General features: G+C 35.3%; 4 protein-coding genes and 1 long non-coding RNA gene across 15 annotated transcripts; 3 read left to right on the top strand and 2 right to left on the bottom strand.

The window, feature by feature from the left end:
• Positions 1-1,890: 1,890 nt before the first annotated feature.
• Positions 1,891-11,465, bottom strand: LOC109152996 (protein cornichon homolog 4-like). Of its 3 annotated transcripts, XR_002049451.1 has the most exons (6): positions 11,193-11,465; positions 10,579-10,760; positions 9,295-9,417; positions 9,096-9,202; positions 8,704-8,706; positions 1,891-1,901 (listed from the first exon to the last, which is right to left on the bottom strand). XR_002049451.1 is itself a non-coding variant. In XM_019300710.1 (4 exons), exons 1-4 carry the CDS (start codon positions 11,277-11,279, stop codon positions 9,154-9,156), a joined length of 441 nt encoding a protein of 146 aa, XP_019156255.1. In that variant the 5' UTR covers positions 11,280-11,464; the 3' UTR covers positions 8,863-9,153. The 3 variants fall into 3 exon arrangements, 1 of the variants encoding a protein (XP_019156255.1); XR_002049452.1 differs by lacking the exons at positions 1,891-1,901; positions 8,704-8,706 and adding an exon at positions 8,078-8,087; XM_019300710.1 differs by lacking the exons at positions 1,891-1,901; positions 8,704-8,706 and having other exon boundaries at positions 8,863-9,202; positions 11,193-11,464.
• LOC109152994 (AT-hook motif nuclear-localized protein 1-like) lies at positions 2,601-5,646 on the top strand. Of its 2 annotated transcripts, XM_019300708.1 has the most exons (6): positions 2,601-2,900; positions 3,170-3,548; positions 4,382-4,449; positions 4,723-4,854; positions 4,924-5,085; positions 5,183-5,646. In XM_019300708.1, exons 2-6 carry the CDS (start codon positions 3,179-3,181, stop codon positions 5,420-5,422), a joined length of 972 nt encoding a protein of 323 aa, XP_019156253.1. In that variant the 5' UTR covers positions 2,601-2,900; positions 3,170-3,178; the 3' UTR covers positions 5,423-5,646. The 2 variants fall into 2 exon arrangements, with proteins under 2 accessions (XP_019156253.1, XP_019156252.1); XM_019300707.1 differs by having other exon boundaries at positions 2,601-3,548.
• On the top strand, positions 9,426-23,211 carry LOC109152997. The gene is made up of 3 exons (XR_002049453.1): positions 9,426-9,573; positions 12,994-12,996; positions 23,201-23,211. It is a non-coding gene; the product is annotated as an uncharacterized LOC109152997 (long non-coding RNA).
• On the bottom strand, positions 12,148-13,162 carry LOC109152995. The gene is made up of 2 exons (XM_019300709.1): positions 12,553-13,162; positions 12,148-12,401 (listed from the first exon to the last, which is right to left on the bottom strand). Exons 1-2 carry the CDS (start codon positions 13,139-13,141, stop codon positions 12,235-12,237), a joined length of 756 nt encoding a protein of 251 aa, XP_019156254.1. The 5' UTR covers positions 13,142-13,162; the 3' UTR covers positions 12,148-12,234.
• On the top strand, positions 18,031-22,902 carry LOC109152992. 8 transcript variants are annotated; one of them, XR_002049448.1, is made up of 6 exons: positions 18,031-20,938; positions 21,372-21,487; positions 21,714-21,909; positions 22,002-22,072; positions 22,147-22,180; positions 22,670-22,902. XR_002049448.1 is itself a non-coding variant. In XM_019300705.1 (1 exon), exon 1 carries the CDS (start codon positions 18,549-18,551, stop codon positions 20,940-20,942), a length of 2,394 nt encoding a protein of 797 aa, XP_019156250.1. In that variant the 5' UTR covers positions 18,032-18,548; the 3' UTR covers positions 20,943-21,262. The 8 variants fall into 8 exon arrangements, 1 of the variants encoding a protein (XP_019156250.1); XR_002049449.1 differs by having other exon boundaries at positions 21,714-21,782; XR_002049447.1 differs by having other exon boundaries at positions 21,372-21,518; positions 22,002-22,180.
• Positions 23,212-26,593: the final 3,382 nt, after the last annotated feature.

Consider the following 26,593-nt stretch of genomic DNA (forward strand, 5'->3'; position numbering starts at 1 on the left):
CTGTAATAAAATTCTATCTATAGTATAATATTATAGATAGAATTGATTCGTCCTACTAGACACGACCAGTTTCGCCACAAAATCAGCTGACCACTCCTTATTCGAGCAACCTAGGCAATATTTTGAACACTCCAATCGATTGCTACTTGACTTGAGCAATTGACCACATGCCCCTGACCAAGTGCCTATTCCCGCAACCCCGCTCCAAACTAATTAAAATCTCCATAGTATTAACACGTGTTTTATAATTTCTCGAACTTTCTATCGACCCACCATCCCTATCAATTACTCTAATATTTATTTGTCAAAATTGTGATGATGTTTCAGTCACAATTACTCGCCGGATTGTCACGCAACGTGATTGTCACTGGAAAGGGACATGAACATAATCATGTCCCAATCTCCGAGTCAAACATGGAGTCAGCACTAGGTATTGTAGCCCAATTCTGAGAGAACATGCAGGCAATCAAGCCATTAATCCAGGATGCTTTATGTTATCCTTGAACAGGATAACGTAATCCTGTTCTGGGCTTCGTTGGGACTTAATAATATAGTAGCCCACAAATCCTCAATATTGTTCTAAAAAAATGGCCCATCACCGTTATTAAAAAAAAAAAAAAACAAAAAAAAAATGTACAATAACTCAATTTACCGAGTACGTTCATGGAGTTTGATATATAATCCAACAAAATCAGAAATTTTGAATTATTAAAAAAGCTAATACTTTTATACTACTTTAAATATTTAATTCAATATTAATTGACATTTTAACTATTTTATATTATATAAAAATTTAAGAGCTTATTTTCATTTATTTTATTTTTTGTTTAACTACAATTTGCATTAACCAATTAATTAGCACCACACACAAAAATTGAGTATGACAAAACTTACATTATCTCATCTGCACTTTATAGGTAAAACATAATTTCATTATGAGACATATTAGACACAATTATTATAAATAAATAAATAAAGTGTCCAAGAATAAAGTCTTCTATGTGCAGTTGGAAAATGAACATCATCTATTCATATGCTTCTTCTTTTTTATTTTTTATTTTTTATTTTTTATTTTTTTGTAATTATTGCCTTTGATGTAGGGAAGACTACTAGAAGTGGACACGTACATATTATATAATAAACAAATAAAAAAAATACTATAGATGAGGCATAAATGATGCCAATTAAGTGGTGTACAAAGCAAGAATTATTATACTAAAGATTAAAGAAAATAGAAATGAAAATTTATTTTATGTAGTAAATTATAACATGGAATATGCCAAATTGCCAACTGGATGCCTTTTAGTGTGTAATTTTTATTTTATTATTTTATTTTATTTTTTTAGTATTATTGACTTTTTTACGATGTCCCAACTGAAGTTTAAATCGGTAACCTCTCATGAGAACCATAATTATGTCGCTCGATCACAAGATCTTTGACACAATTTTCAGATTTTGAATCTTTATTCTAAATTATTGTAACTCAATTTATATCGATTATCATAAACTTTACCATAATTTTAAGTTTAAAAAAGAATGATAGATTGAATCTATGAGATATTAATATATTTAAGTCTTGGCACATAAATCATGGCACTTTGTTCTATTAAAATATATGGGAGTAGAAATGTTTTAAATTGGTGTCTTCCTTATAACATTTACAAAATAAAGAAAAAAAATCATCATAGTAAGTAAATCTTGTTAATTATTGCAAAACTAGGAACTTGCACCCCCTCGAAGCAGAAGCATGGGCGCTATTGAAGGGCGTCCAATTAGCTTACTCGCTGGGCTTTAGGAGCATGCTGTTCGAAAGTGATTCAAGCGCAGCCGTGGATTACCTTCGCATTACACGTCCATCAACGGTAGCTGATCATAACATCCTGGAGGCCTGCAGGAAAGAGCTTAGCAGGTTTGATTATTGGCAAATTACACATATCAATCGCGAACAAAACAGCGTGGCTGATGCATTAGCCAAACTGGCTATGAACCATGACTTTGGGCTCTTATCTTTAACGGATCCCCCGGACGTGATCAAATCAGCTTTTGAATATGACTTTGCTGGTTTTCCTACCTGGCGTATTATGTATAGTTAGCTGTAAACTCTGTTCTCCTTTTTCGGGTACCCTTCTTCAATATATAAAAAAAAAATCTTGTTAATTATTTATTAATAATTAAAAATTATTAAAAAAAAACAAATTAATGCATTTTCATCTCATTTTCATTTACTAAATAAATAATATATATCATCTTGTCCTTATTTGGGAGCTGAAAAAAATTAATAATTAATTCAGGAAAATACAGATGTAATGTTTATGTCACAATGCCCTTCATTTTATTTCTTTTTAAAAAAATTATATATATTTTTTATAGACAGTGATGGTTGTCTCATGCCTTGGCAAACCTAATTTCACTTTTCCCAACTACAAAATAAAATTATTTTTTAAAATTTATATTTTTATTTTCAACCGGACTCCAACCATTTGCTTAACCAAAATACATAGTTTTCTTGCTTTCAATAATTAATAATTACTTACCTAATATTTAATAACAGCTTTTTCTCTCATTATTATTTTTGTTTAATTATAGATTCAGACAAATCTGAGGAAAGTTAGGAAACTCAAATTTTAGCTTTTATTTTTTACTCCCCCAAACTCCAATTTTCACATTTTCTCACTCTTCCCACGCCATAAAAATTCAATCTTTTTTCTCTCTTTAATTCAGGAAAATACACAAAATTTTCCAAAAATATATTTTTGGGTTTCACCATTAGTTTTTATGTTTCCTGCTTTTGTTCCACATTTTTCCTGAAGATTTAAAAAAAAAAAAAAAAATACTGAAAGGAGAAATGAAAGGCCTCAGCTTTTTCCTACTTTGATCCTACTCTACTTACTTCAACACTGGTATTCTGGTAAGGGTTCAAATCTTCATTTTTACAGTAAATTTTTTTGTATTTTTTTTTTTTTTTTGGGTTTTAGTTTTGGGTTCTGATTTTGAAGTAAAAAAATATTATTTTTGGGGTATTTTTTCCATTGCATCTGTGGTTTCTTGGTGTTTGAAGTTGATGAGAAGTATGGGATTCTGAAGAAAAGCTGAGAGGAATTTTTGTGTTTATTTTATTTAATTTTTTTTTTTTTTTGGGAAAATTTTTATTCTTTGAGTGTTGGGTGAGAGTTTGAGTATGGAGGTTAGTGAGGGTTTGAGTATTGGTGGAGTTACTGTGGTGGGATCAGATGCTCCCTCAGACTACCATGTGGCGCCAAGGACCACTGAGAATCCCACCCAAGTTACTGGATCAAAGCCGCCGGAGGCACCACCGGCCGCCGGCGGTGAAACAGCCGGAGCCACCTTAATGAAGAAGAAGAGGGGAAGGCCAAGAAAGTATGGCCCAGATGGGTCCTTCACGGTGGCTCTTTCCCCCAAGCCTATTTCCACGGCGGCTCCTTCCCCTGTGATTGACTTCTCAGCCGAGAAACGTGGGAAAGTCCGGCCAGCCGCCGGTGGGTCAGCTAGCAAGCCACACCAGCCTAAAGTGAGGCTGGACACTTCAGGTGAAGCCACTTTTATGCATTTATATATGCTCTCATGTTATCAAAACTGTGTAGTTGAACTTAAAGTTGAGATCTTTAATTTGCTTTTATGTTGAGATTAATGGATTGTTGTGTGATCTGTGTATGTAGTGGTGATAGTGTTTAAGCCAATTCGCGGGGAAATGTGGGACCTCTGAATAGATGCTTCAACCATTAGATCTTGATGTTTTTGGGTGGTTCTGAAAGTCAGGTGGGATTTTTGGTTTGGTCTGGGAATGAGGGAATCTTGAAGCTTTTATAGCTGGCATTTGGCACTTTTCGTTCCAGAATTATATGGTATAGTCGTTACTCTGACACTATAGAGTAGGTAATATCGAGTATTCGAGTGTTAGATTCACTACGGGAAGGAGTTTGTTATTGTGTGTTAACTTTACCTGCAACTTTCTACCTGTTCTTTATAATGATGCATAACTGTATTAGCTGGTTTCTGTTGGTCTAGCCAACTGTTTCCCGTGTTTTTGTCTGATACGTGGCAAGAAAAAAACAAAGATTCTCTTGTAAAGATTCTCCGTGGCAACTAATGCAGACGGGGCGATGGAATTGTAAGTTCTATGCTTTCTGACCTGAGTGGGAAAGGGTTAGAGCCAACTGCCAGAATTTTCTGGTCGTCATATTGGTTTAGGGCTATAGTTTCTCGTCCCGAAAAATTTTGGAAATGATGAAGTGCGGTTTGCTAGTTTGGTATTTCTTCTAGTTCATCTGTATCATCTGGACTCGAAATATGGTTATGTTATACTAGCTGTTATGTGTTATGTGTTAGTTATATTAATAGTTCTCGATTTTTCTTTGTGTAGGTGATTGGGAATCTTGCTCTGTTGGTGCTAATTTTACTCCACATATAATCACTGTGAATTCTGGAGAGGTAACTTGTTCGTCATAGTAGAAGAATATTCGGGACGTTTTTTCCAATTTGATGAGACAAAAATGCACATAACTTTCGGTTATCAAAGATATATTCTTTTCTCAATGATTGGTATACATTTCTTCATATCTAGGGAGGATTTTGTACATAAAGCAAACTATTTCATCAATTAATCTGACGATTCTGAGCAGCTCAATGATATAAACCTGCCCAAAAACTGTAGCCTGCATTGTTTCTATTATCGGGATTATAAACCTTCTTGCTTTTATATAGGATGTTACGATGAAGATTATATCGTTCTCTCAACAAGGGCCTCGAGCAATCTGTATTCTCTCGGCAAATGGAGTGATTTCTAGTGTCACTCTTCGACAGCCTGATTCCTCAGGTGGAACATTGACATACGAGGTAATGGTACCACCTAATATTTCATTGTTGAATTGACCAGTAATCTCATGTCCCGTTCTGATTATCTAGGGCCGTTTTGAGATATTGTCGTTGACGGGATCGTTTATGCCGTCCGAGACGGGAGGAATGAGGAATAGATCGGGCGGGATGAGCGTGTCTTTAGCGAGCCCCGATGGGCGCGTTGTAGGGGGTGGAGTTGCGGGTCTATTAGTAGCTGCAGGTCCCGTGCAGGTATTTCTTCTTCTCGTTCATCAATCCACAACTGCATATCCGATCCCATTCTAAATTGTGTCGCTAATAAACCGACATCTCCCTGTACCACAACAAGGTTGTCGTGGGCAGCTTCATCGCCGGAAATCAGCACGAGCAGAAGGCGAAGAAACACAAGCCCGAGACAGTAACTGCTGCCGTCCCGATCTCCAGCGCCGAGATGGAAGATCCTTACCACGCCTCGCCCAAACCAATCATGTCTTCTGCCCCTTCGTTCCGCGCAGATAATTGGTCCACGTTGCCCCCGGCAGAGACTAGGAATAAACCCACTGACATCAATGTCACACTGCCTGCATAAGGCTGAGTATTTTTGGCAAATATTCCCAGGCAGGATTGAAATGAGATCATAGATGGATGAGTCTGTTGTAATCTGGGTAGTTAGTTCTTTAGATTGTAAAACTCTGTTTTTGCACTCCCACTGTTCTTTAGAATGATGTTAACGTTTAGATGTATAATTAGGGATGGAGTTTAACTTTCACTTTATAAACCCATTTAATGAAATTTCACCATTCCCATTGTCAATGTAATCTTTATTCGATAAAGGATAACAAAAAAGGTAAATCAGACCAGCTCAAATCAAGAAGACTAACAGACTGTTCTTACCAGAAGTTGAACTTGTTCTCAGGATTAGTCTTATCGTGGTGAGGATACTAGATGAGAACGGAGAAATAGAACACAGAAAATTAAAGTAAACAGAGGGTTATAGCAATATTTGTGTGCATCTCCATTCACAATCAAAGTTCAAACAAATATACTGCAAACCTCATCCAGTTTTTAGCCTTCTTCATTACACATGCAAACTAATGCTTCACTAAAGAGCAAAAAATGCATTTCTTGCTGTCTCAGACTTGATGAAGAGAGCTTAAATGAGCAGGATTAAGAAGGTTTCTCGTAAGTATTTGCATCTCTAAACTCTGCCATGGCGCTGCGAATCATTCCAGCTACATCTGACCGGACAAACAGATGCGTGTTGTCCAAGACGTGTATTATGAACTTATGCGCTTGAGGCAACGCGTTATTCATGTTGATAATGAACTGCGCCATGGGAACATCGCTGCAGAAGAAAGCCATAGATCTTAATTACAAGTCCTAGAGAACACAAATGTATACAATCATGAATGCTGTTCATACCAAAGAATGCACCTATATGAGAACTTAAATTCAACATAGAAAATTAATTCATGTATGCTTTTTGAAGTTGCATAGACACCGAGTCTAAAGTCAAGACGAGAAACAAATGAAAACTAAACAGGAAGAAACCAGGGTTGTAAAAATCCCGCCTAGGCACACTCGGCGCCTAGGCGCTAGGCGCCCCTTGGCCGTGGCGATTTTCCCCCTAGGCTCCCGCCTAGCGCCTAACTCGGCCGATTAAGCCGAGTTAACTCGTCAATTTCTGTCGAGTTAGCCGAGTTAACCTGACCGACTCGACCTTGCTAATTTTTTTCATTTATATATATATATATATATATATATATATATATATATATATATATATATATATAATATGACATATATGCACCTACACACGTGCACTGTTTTTGTTTTTTTTTTTTGGTTAGCCGCCTAGGCCGTCTAGGCGCTAGGCGCTACTCTACCACCCGACTAGCGCCTAGCGCCTATTGCAACCATGGAAGAAACAAAGAAACAGGCTTTTATCACGAAGAGAACGTCCAATATATCTAAGGCCCTGTTTGGTAACATAGTTAGCTTAACAGCCAATTTTGACTTATTTGACCACTATTAGCTGTTTGACTTGGTTAAACAATCAATGGGTGTTCAATTAATTAGCTTTTTATAACAACTTATTGCTCCAAAAAGCTAAAATTCAAAAAGCTACTCAAAACTGCTTTTTTCGATCAGCTTTTTGAGAAAGTCATTTTGCATCAGCTATTAGCTAATTTACCAAACACTTTTCTACAATCAGCTAATGCTATCAACTAGTCAAACCCACAAATCCAATCAGCCAGCTATTTACCAAAAACCTCTTATGTCAGCAAGAAGAAAAACAGCACAGACAAGAGTTCAAAAGTTTCACAAAAAGGCAAATTATCATGAAAAAGATCAATTCTTTTGATCATAAACACCTTCCTCCAGTAAAAAGGAATATTACCATGTAATGAACAATCCTTTAATGGCATTCACCATGATCTTTCCAAGGCTTTAGGGTTCAACTGCAGCACAAACCAATTGCAATGTGTAAAGATAATGATTGCAGTTCCACCAATACTGCTCTAATAGTAAATTTTAATCTAGATAAAGAAGAAAATGCTAACTTCTAAACTGCAGCAAAGGCATAAGAATGCCGTGTATTCAACAATATATCTTTTTACCATTTTTACAGTTTTGTAATGCCAATTTCAGTCCACTGCATAACACAAGATTCATCTATACGCAATTAATTCAACCATGCCCTAATTAGAGATATTCCCGATGAATTTAAAATCAGAGATTGAATAAAAGGAAATCAATCGTGTAATTCCGATAAGTATTCAAATACATGTTCGTACACGCACCTGGAATTAGATTCGGAAGAGTAGATTGAGCTGAGCTATTTGTGGAGAGAAGAAGAGTAGTACTCAAACTGGTATACCGCGTTTGGGGTGTTATATTAATACAAAAACAGTATCTATGCAAAGGATTTCCGGAAACTATTTTCTTTACAAAAAATGTTTTGTGTAATCCTATTTTTCACACCTAATTTTTATTTTTATACACAAAATTTTGAAAAAAAAAAAAAAGTAACGTATCAGAATCCGCCACATCAGGGAATAAAATTGAGGGAGGAAGAATTGATAGTACATTTATTATAAAAAAAATTCAATTAAATTTTACTACATGTACTTCCAAATCATTTCCACCCAAAAAAAAAAAAATTGTACTCACAAATCTTACTCCCTCAAATTTACTTCCTGATGTGACAGACATTGATAAGTTATTTTCTTCATTTGGACTTGTAAAAGTGTCTATATCAAAATTTTAAGTGTGAAAGTAAAAGTCAAGAGTAGAGAGAGAATGGGAGTATATATAATATTTTTCTTTCTAATTTAATCATGAACGTCGTTTTGTGCTTAACTGAGTCATCTGCTTTTAGAATCAATGACTAAATTGAAAAAGATACTCGAGAACTAAATTGAGTATTGATCATTATAGTGGATGACTAATTTGGATAAAATCATTATAGTCGATGACTAAATTAGATATTAATAGAGTAAAAATTATCAAATTACAATTACAGAAGAGACTCATTTAGATAAAATCATCGATCGAGGACTGAATTAAACTCAAAATGGCGTTTAGAACTAAAGCGAGAAAAACTATTATAACCAATGACTAAAATAGATATTAGGTCTATTTTTTTAATACTTTGATGTTAAATTGCTTTGGAGTCTTGAAATTAATGTCGTGAGCTTTCCAATTTTGTATTTAAAATTGTTTTTTTTTTTAAGCGACAAGAGAAAACAACATCTACTTTCAATATATGTGCACTATATAAACTTCACTTTGTGAACTTAATAAGCAAAAGAACAAGTAAACCAACATAAGTTGCCCGGTACTGATCATTTCACATTTAGTCTCAACTGTCTTAATTTATATATTTCAAATTCAAAAATAAATCAACAAAACTAATTTGATTGAAGTGCAAATTAAGAAAGTCCACAACTTTCTGTGTTTAATTCGATTTGTTGAGTTGACACTTGTGAACGTAAACAAAAAAAAAAAAAAAAAAAAAAAAAAAAAAAAAAAAAAAAAAGGAAAAGTTAATGAACAATACTTGAGATTCAAATGACAAGGGAATACAAGAGAGCAAGTGAAATGTAAATGAGAAAGAAGCAGAACTGAGATTCCTCAATGTACTCCTAAGCATAATGTAGGGCACATATTTCCAGGCATCTTACAACAGAACAAGAATGTCCTACCACAATCATAGATAGGTTCGAAAAACAATACTTGCAAGCTCTCAACTTCAGAACCATGATTGTTCCAGGTTCAGGGTTCCTGATTAGATTTAGTCTGCACGAGATAATGAAACTATAGTGAATGTTCATCGTCGTCGTCCTCCAAAGCGCTGTATATCAACCTGGGCAAAGAAGAATACGAGAATGTTATAAATTATAATAGAAGCCAATCAAGCCATGTTTCATATTAGTCTGTCTATATTCTGTCACTCACATGAATAAGGACATGAAGAGTAGAAGAACGAGATAGGCAAGCTTCCAAAGCCTCCGTTTCTTCTCATAATTGAGTTGATTGAAAATCTCAGTTACATCTATCAGGTGCTGTCGTTCTAGGTACCTATCACCACGAAAACAACATCACAATGATGACAAATTAACCAGTGCTCCTTTTATCAGAATCATGGAACTTAACGTTGAAGAATAAAATAATGTCATTAACATATGCATTCAGACCAGTAGGAAACGCCTTTCTTCAGGAAGAGGAAATGCAGCAGTTGTAGGCACATGAGAAACTCGGTAAATAAGATATTTAGTATTCAGGTCTAAGGTTCCAAGCAATGCTACTGTCTAATGTCTATGATAGAAGATAATAATGGATGGACTTAATTAGTTCCTTCACTAAGTTTAGCAATACAATACTAGCATCAGGTTCAAACAAGTACAATCTAGTAAGAACACAAACCCCAATAATCTCAACCAGCTTTTTTTCTGATAAATTCTTAGTACCAAGAGAAGGTAAAGAGTTCAAGGTAAATGCAAATCAGGTGACACTGTACACTCCCAAAAGAAGGTAAACAGTTCTTACCATGCAACTGCTTTTACTAAAATCCTCCTAAGCATGGGTTGAGTCTGGAGACTGGAATACCATAACTACCATAGTTCACTTAGTAAAAAAAATTACTAAAATAGTGTGTTATGTTATATACTTGTGGGTTTCACTTACCTCTCATGCTTCAGTGCTCAGCGTCTCACTGTTTTTTTTTACCCTTTTGGCTTTCTGTAAATAAAAATAAACACTATGTTCGAAGTCACTATGTGAAATTGATCCCCTGAAGAAACTAACCAGTTATTCACGCTTATATCAGGCGCTTGGTGTTTCATAAACCATTGGCTTGTTAAAGATTGATTCTTGGAAGAATTTTAATACTTCTATTGATAAATTGCTGACTTAAGGATGTACAAGACTTAATGGACGATGGAGATTGGTTCAACTTTTGATAAAAATGGAGTGTCCAGGACTACAACATATCTCCAATTCACATTACCATGACAAACTAGCCCTTAACCACATTCCTAAAAACTGAGTGAAGAAAATCTATGAAACAAATAGCTTCAATGTCTTTGTACATCAAAGATACCAAGAAATCTAGGTTGATTCTAGAGGAGGATGACATAAATTTATCAGCATGCATAGAGCTCAACCCAACAACAAATTTAATAATTATCACATGTCAAATCATCTGCACCTGAACCAAAAACAAATTTTATCAGAACTTACAGTCTCACGTTGTAGTACAAGTATGGAACACAGAGAAGTGCTGCAACCCAATGCCCAGTTACAAGATAGAGGAAGCATAAAACTCCATGCGTGATGAACTCCGGGAGGATAACTTTATTTATCCTAGATGCAGAGTCATAAGGGTTGATATAATCGAATTCTAGATCCGCCAGGCACATAAGCTAAGAAAATTTCAAGTATTAGACTCCACATTAAAGCACAATATAACCATGAAAAAAAAAAAAAACAGTTTTTCTAGTTGGTAGATGTTCAATTGTATTGCAGCTTCTCTTTTGTTAATAAAGATTAAGCATTTAATTACATGCCTATTTGGTAAAACTGATTATTAATGATTAAGATTACAGATATTTCATAAGCTACTCCAACTTACTTACAGATAATTAGCTTAAATTAATAAATTAAACAAAGACTAGTCTCGGTAATCCAATCAGCTGAGTTCAATTATTCGAAAAAAAATTATAAATTAATAAGCTTTACCAACACCTAAAGGCAACTAACAGTATTCTAGAAGCAATAAACGCCGAAACATTGACAAATTTGATAGCAGTGGGGAGAAATTGGGGGGGAATTTCTAGGGATTTAGTTGATTTCACCTGGAAAACGACCATGACAATAAGAGCAACGAGCATGAAGAAGAAGATCATCCATGCCCATACATCTGCCATTGTCTGCGAGGGCATAGGATAGCGGCGGCAGCGACGCCGGAAATCAGGAGCCGGAAAACGAGGATCGATGCGGCGGGAGCGTTTATTGTTTTCGGAGCTCGATTGATTTTTTATTGGAAGCACAAGAGATTAATGGGAACGAAAGTCAGGAGGGCTGAAACATTGGGACGTTAACACACATAAAAGGAAAGTGAAATCCTATGTATATTGAATCTTTTGTTCTTACATAGGGCTCGTTTGGTTGGAAACCAAAAGACCTAAACACCCTTTTTTTTTTTTAGCATAATTGAATTAGTATCATACTAGGACTAGTTAAGGTTAGGACAATGGGTTAGTTGAGTACCTAATGAGGGCAAATTATATTATGGACTATGGTTTATCTTACATTGCAGATCTTGATTCAAAAATAATTTTCAAATTCTGTATTTATAGTTGACGCATTTTGTATCTGCGGTTGATAGTTTCTGTACCTAAAACTATCATATTATGTGTCAATAATTATCAAGTCACATTCTGTACCTGCAGTTGATAGTTTTGGTACCTATAGCTATCATATTATGTGCCAGCAATTATCAAGTTATTTGTTTACATGTACACAAACGGTTAATTGTATTAACTGAATGTACACTCATCAAGGTAGTCGAGTGGCAGTCATAGGACTATAAGAGCACTCAATTGGCTAGGGCATGCAATTGACCAATTACCGAGAGTATGTGACCCATGTGGTAGCCAATTGGAGCATGAGGCTACGCGAATCGTTAGCTGGTAGTTAATTATGACAAAATCATTGACGTGATAAATTTTACAAGATATTATAGAGTTAGAAGAAACATCCAAATACGATTCTAATTTTAACTTTATAAATTCAAAAGCAATATAAAACTAAAATAAAAATAAAATCAAGATATATTATCAAAAGTAGGTAGAGACCAACAAAATAAAACCATATAAATATTTAAAATTTACAAACTTATAGCAAGAAATCCATGAATTTTGTCAATGGAAATAGTGACTTTTTAGTTGCACTTGCTCCCCTTGTACCAATGGAGCATGTTGTATTGGCCACACCATTTAATTTTGGACATAGAAAAAAATTTCTTGACTCCAACTTTATCAACTTTTCTTCTTCTCTCAAGCCTGCAACCAACAAACCACAAATCCCCATCATATTCAATTATTATTATTTTAATATAACAAAAAAAATTCACAATAAATATATTAATTTGATACCTATAAGATTTCAAGTTTAATTCTCAAAATCAGTATATCATAATTACAATTAACTTACTTTGGAGGCTAAACTGGGAGTAATGAAGCTCGTAATGGCTAGGATGGGTGGCGGGCAGCAACGGCCGCCGCTTCTCCTTAACGTACATCTCGACAGCCGCCTTGATCAAATCCCCGACGGTGTTTTCCGGCGAAAGCACCACTCTCAGCGGCCCCAGACTGTTCTGAATACTCACATTCAGCAACAGCTTTGTCAGCTTCTGTGCCGCCCTCTCACCACCACCATAACTACTACTGGCCGCCGGAGCATCCATGACTCCGCCGTGTCGTACGTGCTTCCATACCATTTCCGAGTTGGTGTGGTCGCAGCTGCAAACAGGTCTTCCGCCGTGCATGGCGGCTACTGCCTGATGTTTTGCCGGCAATGAAGGCGTCGCCGTCGCCGTCCTAATCATCATAGCTACCATCATAAAATTAAACCATAGAATCTGGGGAACAAAAGTACGTATACGTGCGGTGTTTAGTAGTTTCATTTTTGCGCGAGAAAGTTCGTGGAAACTGCAATGCTTGTCGTGTTTCATGTCTTCAGGGGCCGTTTGTTTCGTTACTGGGGAATAAGGAGAGATTAAGTCGGCTATTGTCCCCCACATTTTGTATTCACAAACAACCTAATATAATGCCACTACATATATCATTAAAAAATAAATGATTGAATGGGTGAAACATGATTCTTGTATCAGTTTGATTCTTATTAATATCCTCTCGATTGAATATATTAAACATGAGAGTTTACTTAGTTCATACTCTTGCATAGGGGTCATAAACCGTGTTTCTATTTTCATCAAAAAAAAAAAAAAAATTGTATAAATCTCAGCTCATTGTATGGATATTTAATTTATTCATGTGCTTCGTGCTTTATTTCATATGTAATACGTAATACTACAGTTATTTTGAGTAAAAATCTTGCATGACGTGACGACGTGACGTGTTGTGATTGACTAGTCATATAATAAAAGAGCTTTTAATTTGACAATGACTAATTAAAATTTGTGACATGTGAAACTTCTACCATCTAAACTAAAGAGTGTCATTTATTATCTTTTTATGTTTTAATATTAAGATTCAATGGATTAAATCTTAGCTCAATTGAATGTTGGTTCGTTTGTTGGGTTGTAGCCCCACGGTGAGGGTTTTTCTACTATCCAATTTCATTTTGTTTTGACTTTTTGGGTCCATAAAGTGGGCCACCATTGATGGAAGGCCCATAACGCATCGTTTTGTTTTGTACGGACTACGGTCACTACTCACTAAGCAAATTAATATTGTGAATCATGATTCATATTACCACGTAAACTATAAATAAATGTATATTTTTAATATACTAAATATATATTATTTAGCAGTAAATAATGTACTTTAAAAAAGATACTTTAATGTATTAAAAATATACATTTATAATTAATTTAACAAAAAGGTATTTTATGTCAGTGATCCATCTTACAAGGTGTATCATAGTTCATGATATAATGATTGACTCATTACACCGTAGACCAATGTCTACACTGTAAGGTAGACAAACACTAACATACAAGTTGTCTACAAGTTAACTCCTTTATTTATTATTACCTCATCTTTTGTGGCATAAATTTCAAACTAACATTATTATCTTCCTAGTATAAAGATACTTTAGCTTATGTTATGTCCTTCAATGGTCTACCTTGGCAACATCATTATTAATTTCTCTAAAAAATGGTTGGACTTTCACCAATAATAATGTGAAAATTTCTCAACTTGCTCCACATACATTGTATGCCTAACTCTCATCCATCCATTTCTGAAGCATAAGCAATAAGCAACTTTGTTCATAATTGAAACTTATTAATATACAATTAATCATATGCTCCGTAAACAGTTTGGTTGGCGTGAGTGACCGAACTCCTTCTCGTATGAAAAAATCAATATGCCCAGTAAACTTATAGATGCCTCTTATAGTTAGGACAGAACATCTTGCGTGTTGTGATCAAAAATAAACACACCATATGCTCCGTATTACATTATTTTGGGGTTTTGGTGGGATTGCATTGACAATTAAGACCCTCCAAATCAAATAAGATGAAAGTGATATACAGATGGAAGTGAATGCCCTCAAATTATTTATAGTTGTCTCGATCCCAGCAACAATTTTCAGATTTCTCATGTTTCCTTTCCCTCATTGGCTCATTCAATTCACAATATTTTCTTTAATTTTTTTAATAGTGTCCATCTATACAAATGTCAATTATACTTGATACAATTTCTATATTTTCTTTAAATTTTTTTAATAGTGTCGATCTACACAAATATCAATTATACTCGATACAATTATATATGTACTCGATTAATTAAGAGTGGTTAAATTATATTACCTAACTACCATGCCCACTTGCAATGGGCAACCCATGCTAGACCGACATACACTTGTCACAATACTAGGTTAGCTTGTCTTAGACCATATTTGGTAATATAATTAGTTTATTCGTCAATTTTGATTTATTTAATCGCTATTAGTTGTTTGACTTAGTTAAATAATCAATATGAGTGTTTGATTAATTAGTTTTTTTTTTTTTTTTTTTTTTTTTTTTTTTTTTTGTAACTGCTCCAAAATGTTAAAATTCAAAAAGCTGTTTAAAGTAACTTTTTGATCAATTTATTGACAAAATTATTTTACATATAATCAATTATCAACTAACAGCTAATTCACCAAACAGTTTCTTACAATAAACTAATGTTATCAACTAATTAAATAAATCTACTAACTCAATCAGCTAGTAACTATTAACTAACAGTTATTTACTAAACACACCTATAGCCTTTCAGTAAACCAGTTATGTTGGTTGTCACACCCTCTAAAAGTTTTACGGAGTATATAATAATACTCACCGTGTCATATGTTTGAGTCAAATTATTTATAATTTAATTTCTTTTAATAATAGTATTCATCGTAAAAAGTGTAACTATCATGTAAAACTGTAAAAAAGTGAAGCAAGCAGGATGGCAGAACTGCTTCAATTCATTTGCCACAATTATGGTTTCTCGTGTGTCGATTGATGATAATGTTGTGTTATGATTGTAACATCCATCCAACTTCACGTATGCATTCTAAGATTTTTCCAAATAATATATATAATATTAAAACTTTAATTAAATGGTACAAATTGACTAAGTTTACTAAATAATTTGGTTGGACGGGATAACTATAAATTGGTAGTGAACCAAATTCTGTGTCTAATATGAACTTTGATTGATGGGATGCATGACATTCATTATATAACACATTCAGTTACGGTACTCCTATTGCTCAATAGACACCAATACACTATCTATGATTTGTTTAAGAGGCAAAAAATAAGGCATCAACTGTGGCTGTAGATCAACACTGCTTCCGCTTCCGCTACTACAAGGTCATTAGGTTTCTCGTAGATTATTGTTCAGTATTATTAGATTATTTACATCTAACATGCATTGTACCATAAATGGATTTCAAATAATTTATATTTTATATACAAATATGTTAACAATAATATAGAATAACAAATATGTTTTTTGTTAACTTACAAATTGAATAATATCAATGTGTAAATGATATGGTCTATCTCTATAAAAAGTATACGTCTTCTCATGTGTACATTCAAATCAATGACCTTATGCTCATTGAAATGACTCTAATATAATATCAAATTGAAAAATGTGTTTCATTTTAATCGAATACGATATTTCGAATGTTAATTAGGTGGGGTGAATCAAAATTTATAAGATGTGTTAAAATTATTTTGTTTGTGAAATGGAAAGAAAGATACAATAATACAAACAACACAACAAAAAAGGACTCAATGGGGCCCCATAACAAAGACCCTAAGCAAATAAAAAAAAAAAAAAGAATAATAAATAAATAAATAGACAAAATTTTTTGTTTTAAAGAAGAAAATAAAAAACAACGAAATCCCAAAGCCTCCCCCACACCGCGTGAGATTTACTTCCACTTAGGGAAAGATTATCTTTGCTAATATGATATATATATGTGTGTATATATATATATATATATATATATATATATATATATATATTTTGAAATAATCTTTGCTAATATGATAATAAAATGCCATTATTCTATTAATTATGCATTTCTTGTTCTTTGCTCCCCTAAAAGAAAATGTGAATTATGATGTGTGTCCTCTTTTATAGAAACGTGATATATTTTTAGGAAATAATATGGAGTATTACAATTTTGTAATTTTTTCGATTCTTCAGTTTTAGACATGTCAATTTGTGTAAATGCGTTGACACGATAATACTAAACACATACATGACCCGTTAAAATTAACGAATTAAATTCTTAAATACAAATATGAACATGATTTTTAAACGAATTAAACATATTGACATGATAAACACATTTAGTCAACAAGTTTGGGTCTGCACAATACGATTACTGATTTAAAATCCATGTTAATATAATTATTTTAAAATAAAACTTTACAAAAAAAAAAAAAATTTCTTTTATTAAATCTACAAAATATTAAAGATATTTAATTCATAACACACTATAATGATAAAAAAATAATAATATATAAAAATCATAACTAATGGTAATATTAACGGAGTAAGCAGTTTGACCTGTTAAAACACAATTTTTAACTTGTCCACCATTTTAATAACTGAAAACACGTTAAGACTAAACACTATCATATTATTTTCATATCTAGACTACTCTATTATTTTCATATCTAGTTTGGTGTTATATTATAAATTATAAGGTCTATTCAAATCACCTTAATTAGGAATATGTTTTTTCCCCTTGGTCCCTTTTAGTTTTCAAACACAACCTAAAAGACACTTTTTTCACCATTAATGGCAACTTGGCAAGATGGCAAGTTCAGATTTAATTTTTGCATCTCAGTTTGAAACTATTAAGCCTTAGTCCACACATGATATGACAGTGGTCAAGTTGTAATATGAATACAGTTGCACAAAGAATTACTATTTCAATAATATATGTTGTTTAGGTATATATATATATATTAGAAAAAATTGTAATTTATGCATCTCCCTAATATGCCAATTATCAATAGCATTCTTGAATTATTAGTAGTGTAAATGTTGTTTCTTATTTTTCAAAACGGTATATATATTGTCCTGTCATAGTGTAAATGTTGCTCCTCTCATACTGTACGGCAGGGGTAATATATGTACCGTTTTAAAAATTGAGGAGCAACATTTACACTACAAATAATTTAAAAGTGACATTAATAATTGACATATTATGAATGGATATAAAGTATAATTTTCTATATATATTATTTTGGGACGGGAAATTTAACCTTTGGAAGGAGAAGGTTAAAAAATAATAATTTTGTAGTTAAAAAAGGAAAAAAATTTGTAATAAAGCAAATATAAGGTAAGTGACAAAATAGTATTTTGGTGAATTTTATTTATATGGAAAATCAATTAACAAAATTACCATTCTTAGAATTGATCAGGTTAATACCTAAAAGAACGGTAGAGAGGCGAAGAAGAAAATTGTGACGGAGGGGAGCAGAAGCTTCTGAACAAACAAACAGCAAACGGCCTCTTATGAAACAGTTAACGGCGTGTCGAACGTTAATGTTTCTGTCAGGACGTTTAGCAGCCGCTCATCATTCTTCCTCCCTCTCTCTCTCTCTAAAGCTCCAGTCTTGAAGAACTCCATCGTTCCTTTTCTCTCTCCACGCCTTTTCTCTCTCTAGAAATTTATTCACCCACTCTCTCTCGAGACTGTGTCGTTGCATTGCGAAATTTCCTACACAGACACTGCCGAAATCTTGAAAAAACAGCTCACCCCACTACTACTTACTGAGGCCGAGGACCACTTACCATCAAAGCTTTTATTTTTATTTTTTATTTTTTTATATTTTTTCTCACCTCCATGGACCACCGCCGTCCACCGCCAACATTTCCGGGCTGAAAATCACTTGCCCAGATTGCTACCGTGCGTTAATTATTGATTTTGTTGGAGTTTTTTTTTTTTTTTGGGAGTTATATATGGCGGAGGCGAATAGCAACACGGCGGCGCTGGTGGAGGCGGGGACCGGCGGCGGCGGCGGGTTGACGGAGGAGATGGCGGCGAAGGCGGTGCTGAAGAGATACGAGGGATTGGTGATGGTACGGACGAAAGCGGTGAAGGGGAAAGGGGCGTGGTACTGGGCTCACTTTGAGCCCATGCTGGTCCACAATTCTGATACGGGGTTGCCCAAAGCTGTTAAGCTCCGGTGTTCATTATGCGACGCCGTGTTCTCGGCGTCCAACCCTTCCAGAACCGCCTCCGAGCATCTAAAGAGAGGAACTTGCCCCAATTTCAACACCCTCGTCAAACCCATTTCGTCTCTGCCGCCGCCGTCGCCGCCCGTCAGCGTGACGTCGCCCACGGTTTCGTCGCCCCACCAACAGAATCACCGGAAGCGGAACTCTCCCGGCGGTGGCCGGGCCGATAGTGGCAGCCCGGCTTCTACTGCGCCATATCAAGTCACCCCGCTTGCTATTGTTGATCCATCGAGATTCGCCGTGGAGTTAGCTTACCCCCCGGTGGTGTCAATGGCCACCGCTATTGTTACCACCGGTGGTGGCGGTGCCGCCGCCTCCGGCGGCGGCGGCGGCATGTATGGGCAGCAGCATATGGTGTTGTCAGGTGGAAAGGAGGATTTGGGAGCTCTGGCCAAGTTAGAAGATAGTGTGAAGAAGCTAAAGAGTCCGAAATCATCGCCGGGACCAACTTTGAGCAAGTCCCAGATTGATTCATCATTCGATTATCTCGCAGATTGGGTGTATGAATGTTGTGGGTCGGTCTCCTTTTCCAGTCTTGACCACCCAAAATTCAGGGCATTTCTCAACCAAGTTGGATTGCCCCCAATTTCAAGAAAAGAGTTAGCAGGTCCCAGGTTAGATGCCAAGTACGAGGAAGCCAAGGTTGAGTCCGAGGCGAAAATCCGAGACGCCATGTTCTTCCAGGTTGCAGCTGATGGTTGGATGGCAAAGAAGCACGGGCATGTTGGGGAAGAGAATCTAGTGAGTTTATATGTGAATCTTCCCAATGGAACCAGTGTGTTTAGGAGGACAGTTTTCACTAGTGGATTTGTGCCTTCTAAGTATGCAGAGGATGTTTTATGGGACACCATCACAGACATTTGTGGCAACACTGTTCAACAATGTGTAGGCATAGTTGCAGACAAGTTTAAGGGCAAGGCATTGAGGAATCTAGAGAATCAGCACCATTGGATGGTCAATCTTTCTTGTCAGCATCAAGCATTCAATAGTTTGATTAAGGATTTCGTCAAGGAGCTTCCTTTTTTCAAGAACGTGACCGAGAATTGTATAAAGCTTGCGAATTTCGTGAACAATAAGTCCCAGATTCGGAATAGCTTCCACAAGTATCAGTTGCAGGAGTATGGGCATGCTGGGTTGTTGAGGGTGCCCTTGCCCGGCTATGAAAGCTCAGATTTTGGACCTGTTTATTCGTTGATCGAGGATATTCTTAGCTCAGCTCGGGCACTTCAGCTAGTGTTGCTGGATGAATCGTATAAGGTAGCTTCAGTGGAGGAGCCATTTGCAAGGGAGATTGAAGAGATGATGAGAAGCCCGCGTTTCTGGAATGAGTTGGAGGCGATGCATTCGTTAGTTAAATTGATCAAGACGATGGCACGGGATATCGAGACGGAGAAACCCCGAGTGGGGCAATGCCTTCCATTGTGGGAGGAGCTTAGAGTGAAAGTGAAGGATTGGTGTTCTAAGTTTCACATTGCCGAGGGACCGGTAGAGAAATTGGTCGAAAGGAGGTTCGAGAAGAATTATCACCCGGCTTGGGCTGCTGCATTTATACTCGATCCGCTCTATTTGATTCGAGACACGAGTGGGAAGTACTTGCCCCCGTTCAAATACCTGACCCCCGAGCAAGAAAAGGACGTGGACAAGCTCATAACACGGCTCGTATCTCGTGACGAGGCTCATATTGCCTTGATGGAGCTTATGAAATGGAGAACCGAAGGGCTCGAGCCGGTTTATGCTCAAGCTGTTCAGTTGAAGCAGAGGGATCCTAGCACGGGGAAGATGAAAATCGCGAACCCACAGAGTAGTAGGCTCGTTTGGGAAACGTACCTCACGGGGTTCAAGTCGTTAGGCAAAGTTGCTGTTAGGCTTATCTTCCTTCACGCTACCTCGTGCGGGTTTAAATGCAACTGGTCTTTCCCGAGATGGGCGGGTGCCCAATCCCATTCGAGGGCGGGTGTGGACCGAGCCCAGAAGTTGATATTCATAGCTGCTCACTCGAAGCTCGAAAAACGGGACTATTCCAATGATGAAGACAAAGATGCGGAGCTCTTTGCCCTGGCAAACGGTGAGGATGATGTGCTCAATGAGGTTTTTGTCGATACATCCTCTCTGTAAGCACTCTAAATTTGTAGGGATTTTTCCCGCAGAAATGAAATTCTTTTTCCACAATGCGGCATTTCTTTGTTCGTCTTAACAAGAACTTAGGTTAGTTGGCTCGAGAGGGTCGAGTACTCCTTAGAATTTCTGTGGATCGAGCAGCTTTTGCATGTAAATCTAAAAGCAATGGAATTTTTCACTAGTTGTCTCGACTCTCGAATCGATGATATATGTTGATAGGGAAGGCTTTTTTGTTTCCCTTTTTCATTGCCAAACTAACAAGCATTAAGTCAAATGTTTGTCCAATGTTAAGAACATTACGATATCTGTCTCTATCTGAGCTCTGTTGATTCATTTGAAGTTTATATGAAAAATCTGTGCTTTAATGCCTACAAGATTACCGAACTTCTATTCGAGATTACGCTGGCTCCAAATTTCCGTGTTCAGGTGCTGTAGAGCTTCCTTGACTTTACGGTTACATTAGCTTAAACGTTGGCGTTGAAATGCACGTGTCATCACGATTCAATCAACGAGACACCCGAAACTACGACAGTCGAGATGAGGTATTGGATGCGTTTCTTGCAACTAGAGATGGTCGGTCTCTCTTTTCCTGTTCATTTGATCATTTCTCGGTTTTACGTGTGATAAAATATAACCATTAATGTGTAATCCAACTATCAGCTTAAGTTTTTAGTTGAGATGGAGCACATACTTCAATTTTACAAATTGATATTTGTTCAACCGAAGAGTCTTTTGATATGATACTAATCCCGTTTCCTCTCTATGCAGAAGCAGCCAAGAAAGACGTTGTTGAAGCACCACGAAATGCATAGTTGGTGTAAAAACTCGGCAAACTAGGTTTGGCTATCCCGGGATTTAACCAAATCTTTATAGCTGGAAGAGCACTTCACAACTGCTAATATCCCATTCCTATTCTTTCTTGTATATGTGTCTTTGAGGCAGTGGCGTCCCACCACGGGAGCTAGTAGGATAAGTCTTTTTTTTTTTTCGAAATTTTGGTTGTTATGGAAAGAGTAAAGAGGCATTAAGTTAAAACAATCTTATGCTTACATGCAGAGTCCACCGGATGATGCTTCCCATGATTGCGAAAAAGGGTCGAGAGGACCCAAAGTGAAACAACACTGTCGGTATGAACCAACACAAAAGATGCTCGATAGCGATTTGGCAACACATATTGACTAATGTTTGCTCATTCCTGCAGATAGCTTTGAGAAGTGGAAATCCATCATTACCAGGTAACATTTATATCGTTTCACCCTCGTTTTATCCCTCAATCATTGCTGTAAAGTTTATTCCCCCGTGCCGATTTTAATCCTTGTTACTGTATTCACTTCGAATTCAGATTCCTAAGCGTTGGGCAGAGGCCTGAATGGCCCAGTCCAGCACCCTGCCTCTCGAAAATGTGGCGGTATATAAGGAAATAAAGTTGCGTTTTCGCTACTAGGAACAGTAAGTAAATCGATGTTCAATGATGCTGGATGTTGAGCATATAGCCATTAATGTGCAATCCAACTATAAGCTTAGGCTTTTAGTTGAGATGGAGAACATGCTTCAATTTGGTATCAGAGCCAAAACCCAAATAATTAAAAAAAAAAACACAAAAATTTTATGCAGCATCCAAAATCTTATCCTTGAAAGAATCTGTTCTTTGAAAGCTCCACAGCACAAAGAAAAGATGGCCTTCTTGAAATTCCCTTATAATGTGTCTTTGTTCTTTTATACAGAGGGAGGGAGGAGGCATGGTGGTAGCAGTAGAAGTAAAAAAGAAGACTCCTTTACAACTTTTTTCATGGTAAAAAAGATGGGTAAAAGTGGTTGCTGCCATTTTTCACCACTGCAAACAATAATGGTGGAAATGTTTTTTTATCTTAGTTTTGTAAAAGGATGGTACAATGTAGTGAAAATGGGTATTATTTTCCTTCCAAGAAAGGAAAACCAGCTTGCATGGTTTCTTGTACTGTTTGTTTCACCCATTCCATTCCCTTTATCAGCAAAAACATTTCAAGAATCACACTCCCATCACCCTAGCAGTTTTAGAATGGTCCCCTATCTTTAAGGCTTAATAATTTTGTGCAACACACCATGAATTTATCAATTTCTATATGGTGATGATGGGCATTTGTCATTCTTGTATTAAATACATATTGTCGGTAAGACGGTAACTTAGGACCTGAGTGATCGAGTGAAAGGAACTTGATTTATTGAAACAGAGTCTCACTAGCGGCAGTCTTGGAGCAACCTCTCAGTAAGTAAAGATCTAGCATCTGTGTTCAGCTGAGTTACCATGATTTACATCCTCTGTCCTCACAAATACTCAGTCAGGTCGAGATGTGAAAAGTCTTTAAGATTGAAGATTCAACTTTTGAGAACAACATTAGTAATTTGGTTATCTATGTAGCTACCAACTAAAAAGAACTATAGAGTATCAATGGCACTTCAAGATAATTTTTTTTTTCTTTTTAACAATAATAATGTGATTGGGCCATCTAATATGTGATTAAGTGGAGGGACAGAAATTCCTGTCGGCAGGGGATTAGTTATACTTTAACCTTATTTATAAAAAGAGTTTAATCACACAGTGACTGCTCACCAAACTAAATACTACTTATATGGCCTAGAATTAAAGATGTATAATAATAACAATAATAATAATGATTAACGTAGGACGACAACGTTACCATCTTTCTACCAGGGAATCTTCTCCCCTCCCAAGGCTCCTCTCAAATCTTCTCCTTTTTATCATTTCCCCTCTACCACACTGTCTTCTTCTTCCATTCTCTATCCCACCTTAATTGGGTAATTAACCTTAAAATATTCTTCTCATTACATTAATTAATCCGTAATCACACTGCTTTGCTAATCACCTTGACAAGCACACCGATTTAAGTTTAAAATATGATTGGGGGTTCACCAATTCAACTAAATTATATCATTAACGTGATTCATATAATTTTTTTTTGCTAAAAATAAAACAATGAAGGATATAGTTGAATATAGTAAAACAACATGTTTGAATAGGGGGAAATACATACATTGTACACACATATATTGGTCTTGTCCCATGGTGATGCATACAACATTCTCATAGCAATAAATTATATAATTGTCTGGTGTCTCTATATCCGTTGCTTTAGAAAGACAAAATAGGGAGCATTCGAGAAGAGTGGTGACTATAAACGGTAGATGATCTGATGTAGTTTCTTGGGGTCCCCCTCTTCCCTTCTTGATTAAAAAAATATATTTTCTTATTTATTGCGTTATTACTATTCAATCCTTAATTTTCGGGTTTGTCCCTTTATAAAAAAAAATCTAATTTTTTTCATCAATATAGATATGTGTGGGTTATGTTTCACATGTAGGTACTACACCTATTGTTATATGCTTGTGAGAATTGGGACCACTCCTACCACTTTTGCTACTCCTTCATATTCAATGGCATCTCTCTTTATGTTGGTTCTTTATTCTTGATTTGCATAAAACTTATTGGAATTTTCAAATAAAATTTCATATAATTTTTCCTAGAACAAGAAATAGGTTACAACTTATTACCAATTTTTAATTTGTCCTAAAAGGGTGGTAAAAGGGGTAGCCCGGTAGAGACGTAGAGTGGATGAAACACGGTACGATTCTCGCACCAGATCAATTGAAGGTAATGAGTTTGATTAATTATTGTCAACGTAACACTCCTTTGGTTGAACTTGATACACAGAGTTTTTTTAGTGCGATTTACAAGCTAAGTTATTACACACACAATTTTTCTAGAGCGTTTTGTGAACTTTACCCAATGTACACTTTCATACAATGATTGCGAGTTTTTATCACCACCCAAAAGTAAAATAGGTTACAAGTAGATAGTTATAGCCTAGGGTCACATGTGCTGAGAATTGGGACCATATGTCAATTAACATCAATTAAGTATGCATGTTTTTTTTAATATATTTCTTTTTTAGAAATAATAACAAATAATAATAATAATAATAATAATAATAATAATAATAATAATAATAATACAGTATATGTTTATTTCAATGGTAATACAAATTAAATGTAATAACACCTCCAATCATCATCTAGTCATCATACAATACAAAATTCCAGTCTACATTCACCACACCACATGGTGTATGTATATATTACTTGTCCTTTTTTGTCATTGTGTGTTTATATATATATGTATTTCATGCCAAGTTGAGGAGCTACCATTTACTTTATTTTCTTGTAGTCTAGTAATCCTGTTACACCTACTTTGACCAAATCTAGTACATATATATGCAATATTTTATTAAAAAACATTTATATTTAATTATTACGTTATTAAATAATTCATGTTTGAATTCATCAATTTATGGTTAGTCCATAAAAAAAAAGGATTTTTTTCTTTTTAAAGATTCATGAGTAGAGTAGTGTCATGCGAGAGAGTAATTTTAAAAGAAGAAAATAGTATTTTTCTATAATAACATAACTAACGATTCTTGTTGGGTTTTAGATATATATATTTGTGTTATAGTCTTATAGATTAACAATTGGTAAGAATAAGATTTTTTTTACATGTATATAGTCAACGGTAATTAGAACATTAACTCAAACCATGAAGGTTAATAATCAACTTTCACATTATGATTATCAAACTAATTACTTGACCAGCTCGGCTAATATGACTTACATCTTGGAAATGTATAAAAGTAATTTATAATAAAGATTACTCTAGTAATTAATTATAAGATTTTGGGCGCATTATTTTGATTTATCACACTCCGTAGTATGCATGCATGTATGTTGACGGAGAATGAAAAACTCCGTTTAATTAACGGACTAACTGTCCGGACGGAAGAGGATTGATGGGATTGGATCTTTTGGGTCAAATGTCAACGTCTGACGAAATAGTCCCCCGTTAATGGTGATGTCATGTCATTCATGTCTTAGATTCTCTACCAGCTGTCACCCTGTTATTTCTTATTACTTACGCCATCCCTTTTCATTCTTTTTATTTATACATATAATTGGTAAGTATAGTGAGTTACGGAGTATATCAAATGGAAAAGGCTAAGTGTACTCTAATTTTGTACTTCTAACTTATATTTTCACACATAAAATTTTTGATGTAAATATTTGTATTGGGATCCACATAAAAAATAATTTATCAGAACTCGTCGCATCAAGGAGTAAAATTTAGAAAGTAAGATTAGGAAATACATGTAGTAGAACTCATATCAAATACTATGATGGTGTCAATGATTTTGTGGTCTAGGTTTGTCCTCTAGTGGGGGCCTATAGCTGCCTTGAAATGTGATAGTTGAATGAGAGGAGCATAATTCTCGTAAAGTCATGAGTTCAATTTTTGTCAATACCTTTTCGGTCAAACTAATTGGACATGATATTTTTAATGCGATCTATCTTTTATGATATTTTATGAGCTATTACACAAGAGTCAGTTTACTCAATATATACCCTCGAATTATAGCAACAAATTCCTCTAGTCATTCAAAAATATAATACTATTATATATGCATATGCTGATGTACATACACACATAGAGAGCATTAATTAGTATAATGGAATAACTTTATATTGCAATGTTTGGTTGATGAATGATTATGTGCTTTCTTTTGCTTTGTGGGGTAGATGTAAGATATCCAATTATGAAAGTA

This window comes from Ipomoea nil, unplaced genomic scaffold (assembly GCF_001879475.1).
Source record: "Ipomoea nil cultivar Tokyo-kokei standard unplaced genomic scaffold, Asagao_1.1 scaffold2480, whole genome shotgun sequence".
In the NCBI taxonomy this organism is placed as follows: domain Eukaryota; kingdom Viridiplantae; phylum Streptophyta; class Magnoliopsida; order Solanales; family Convolvulaceae; genus Ipomoea; species Ipomoea nil.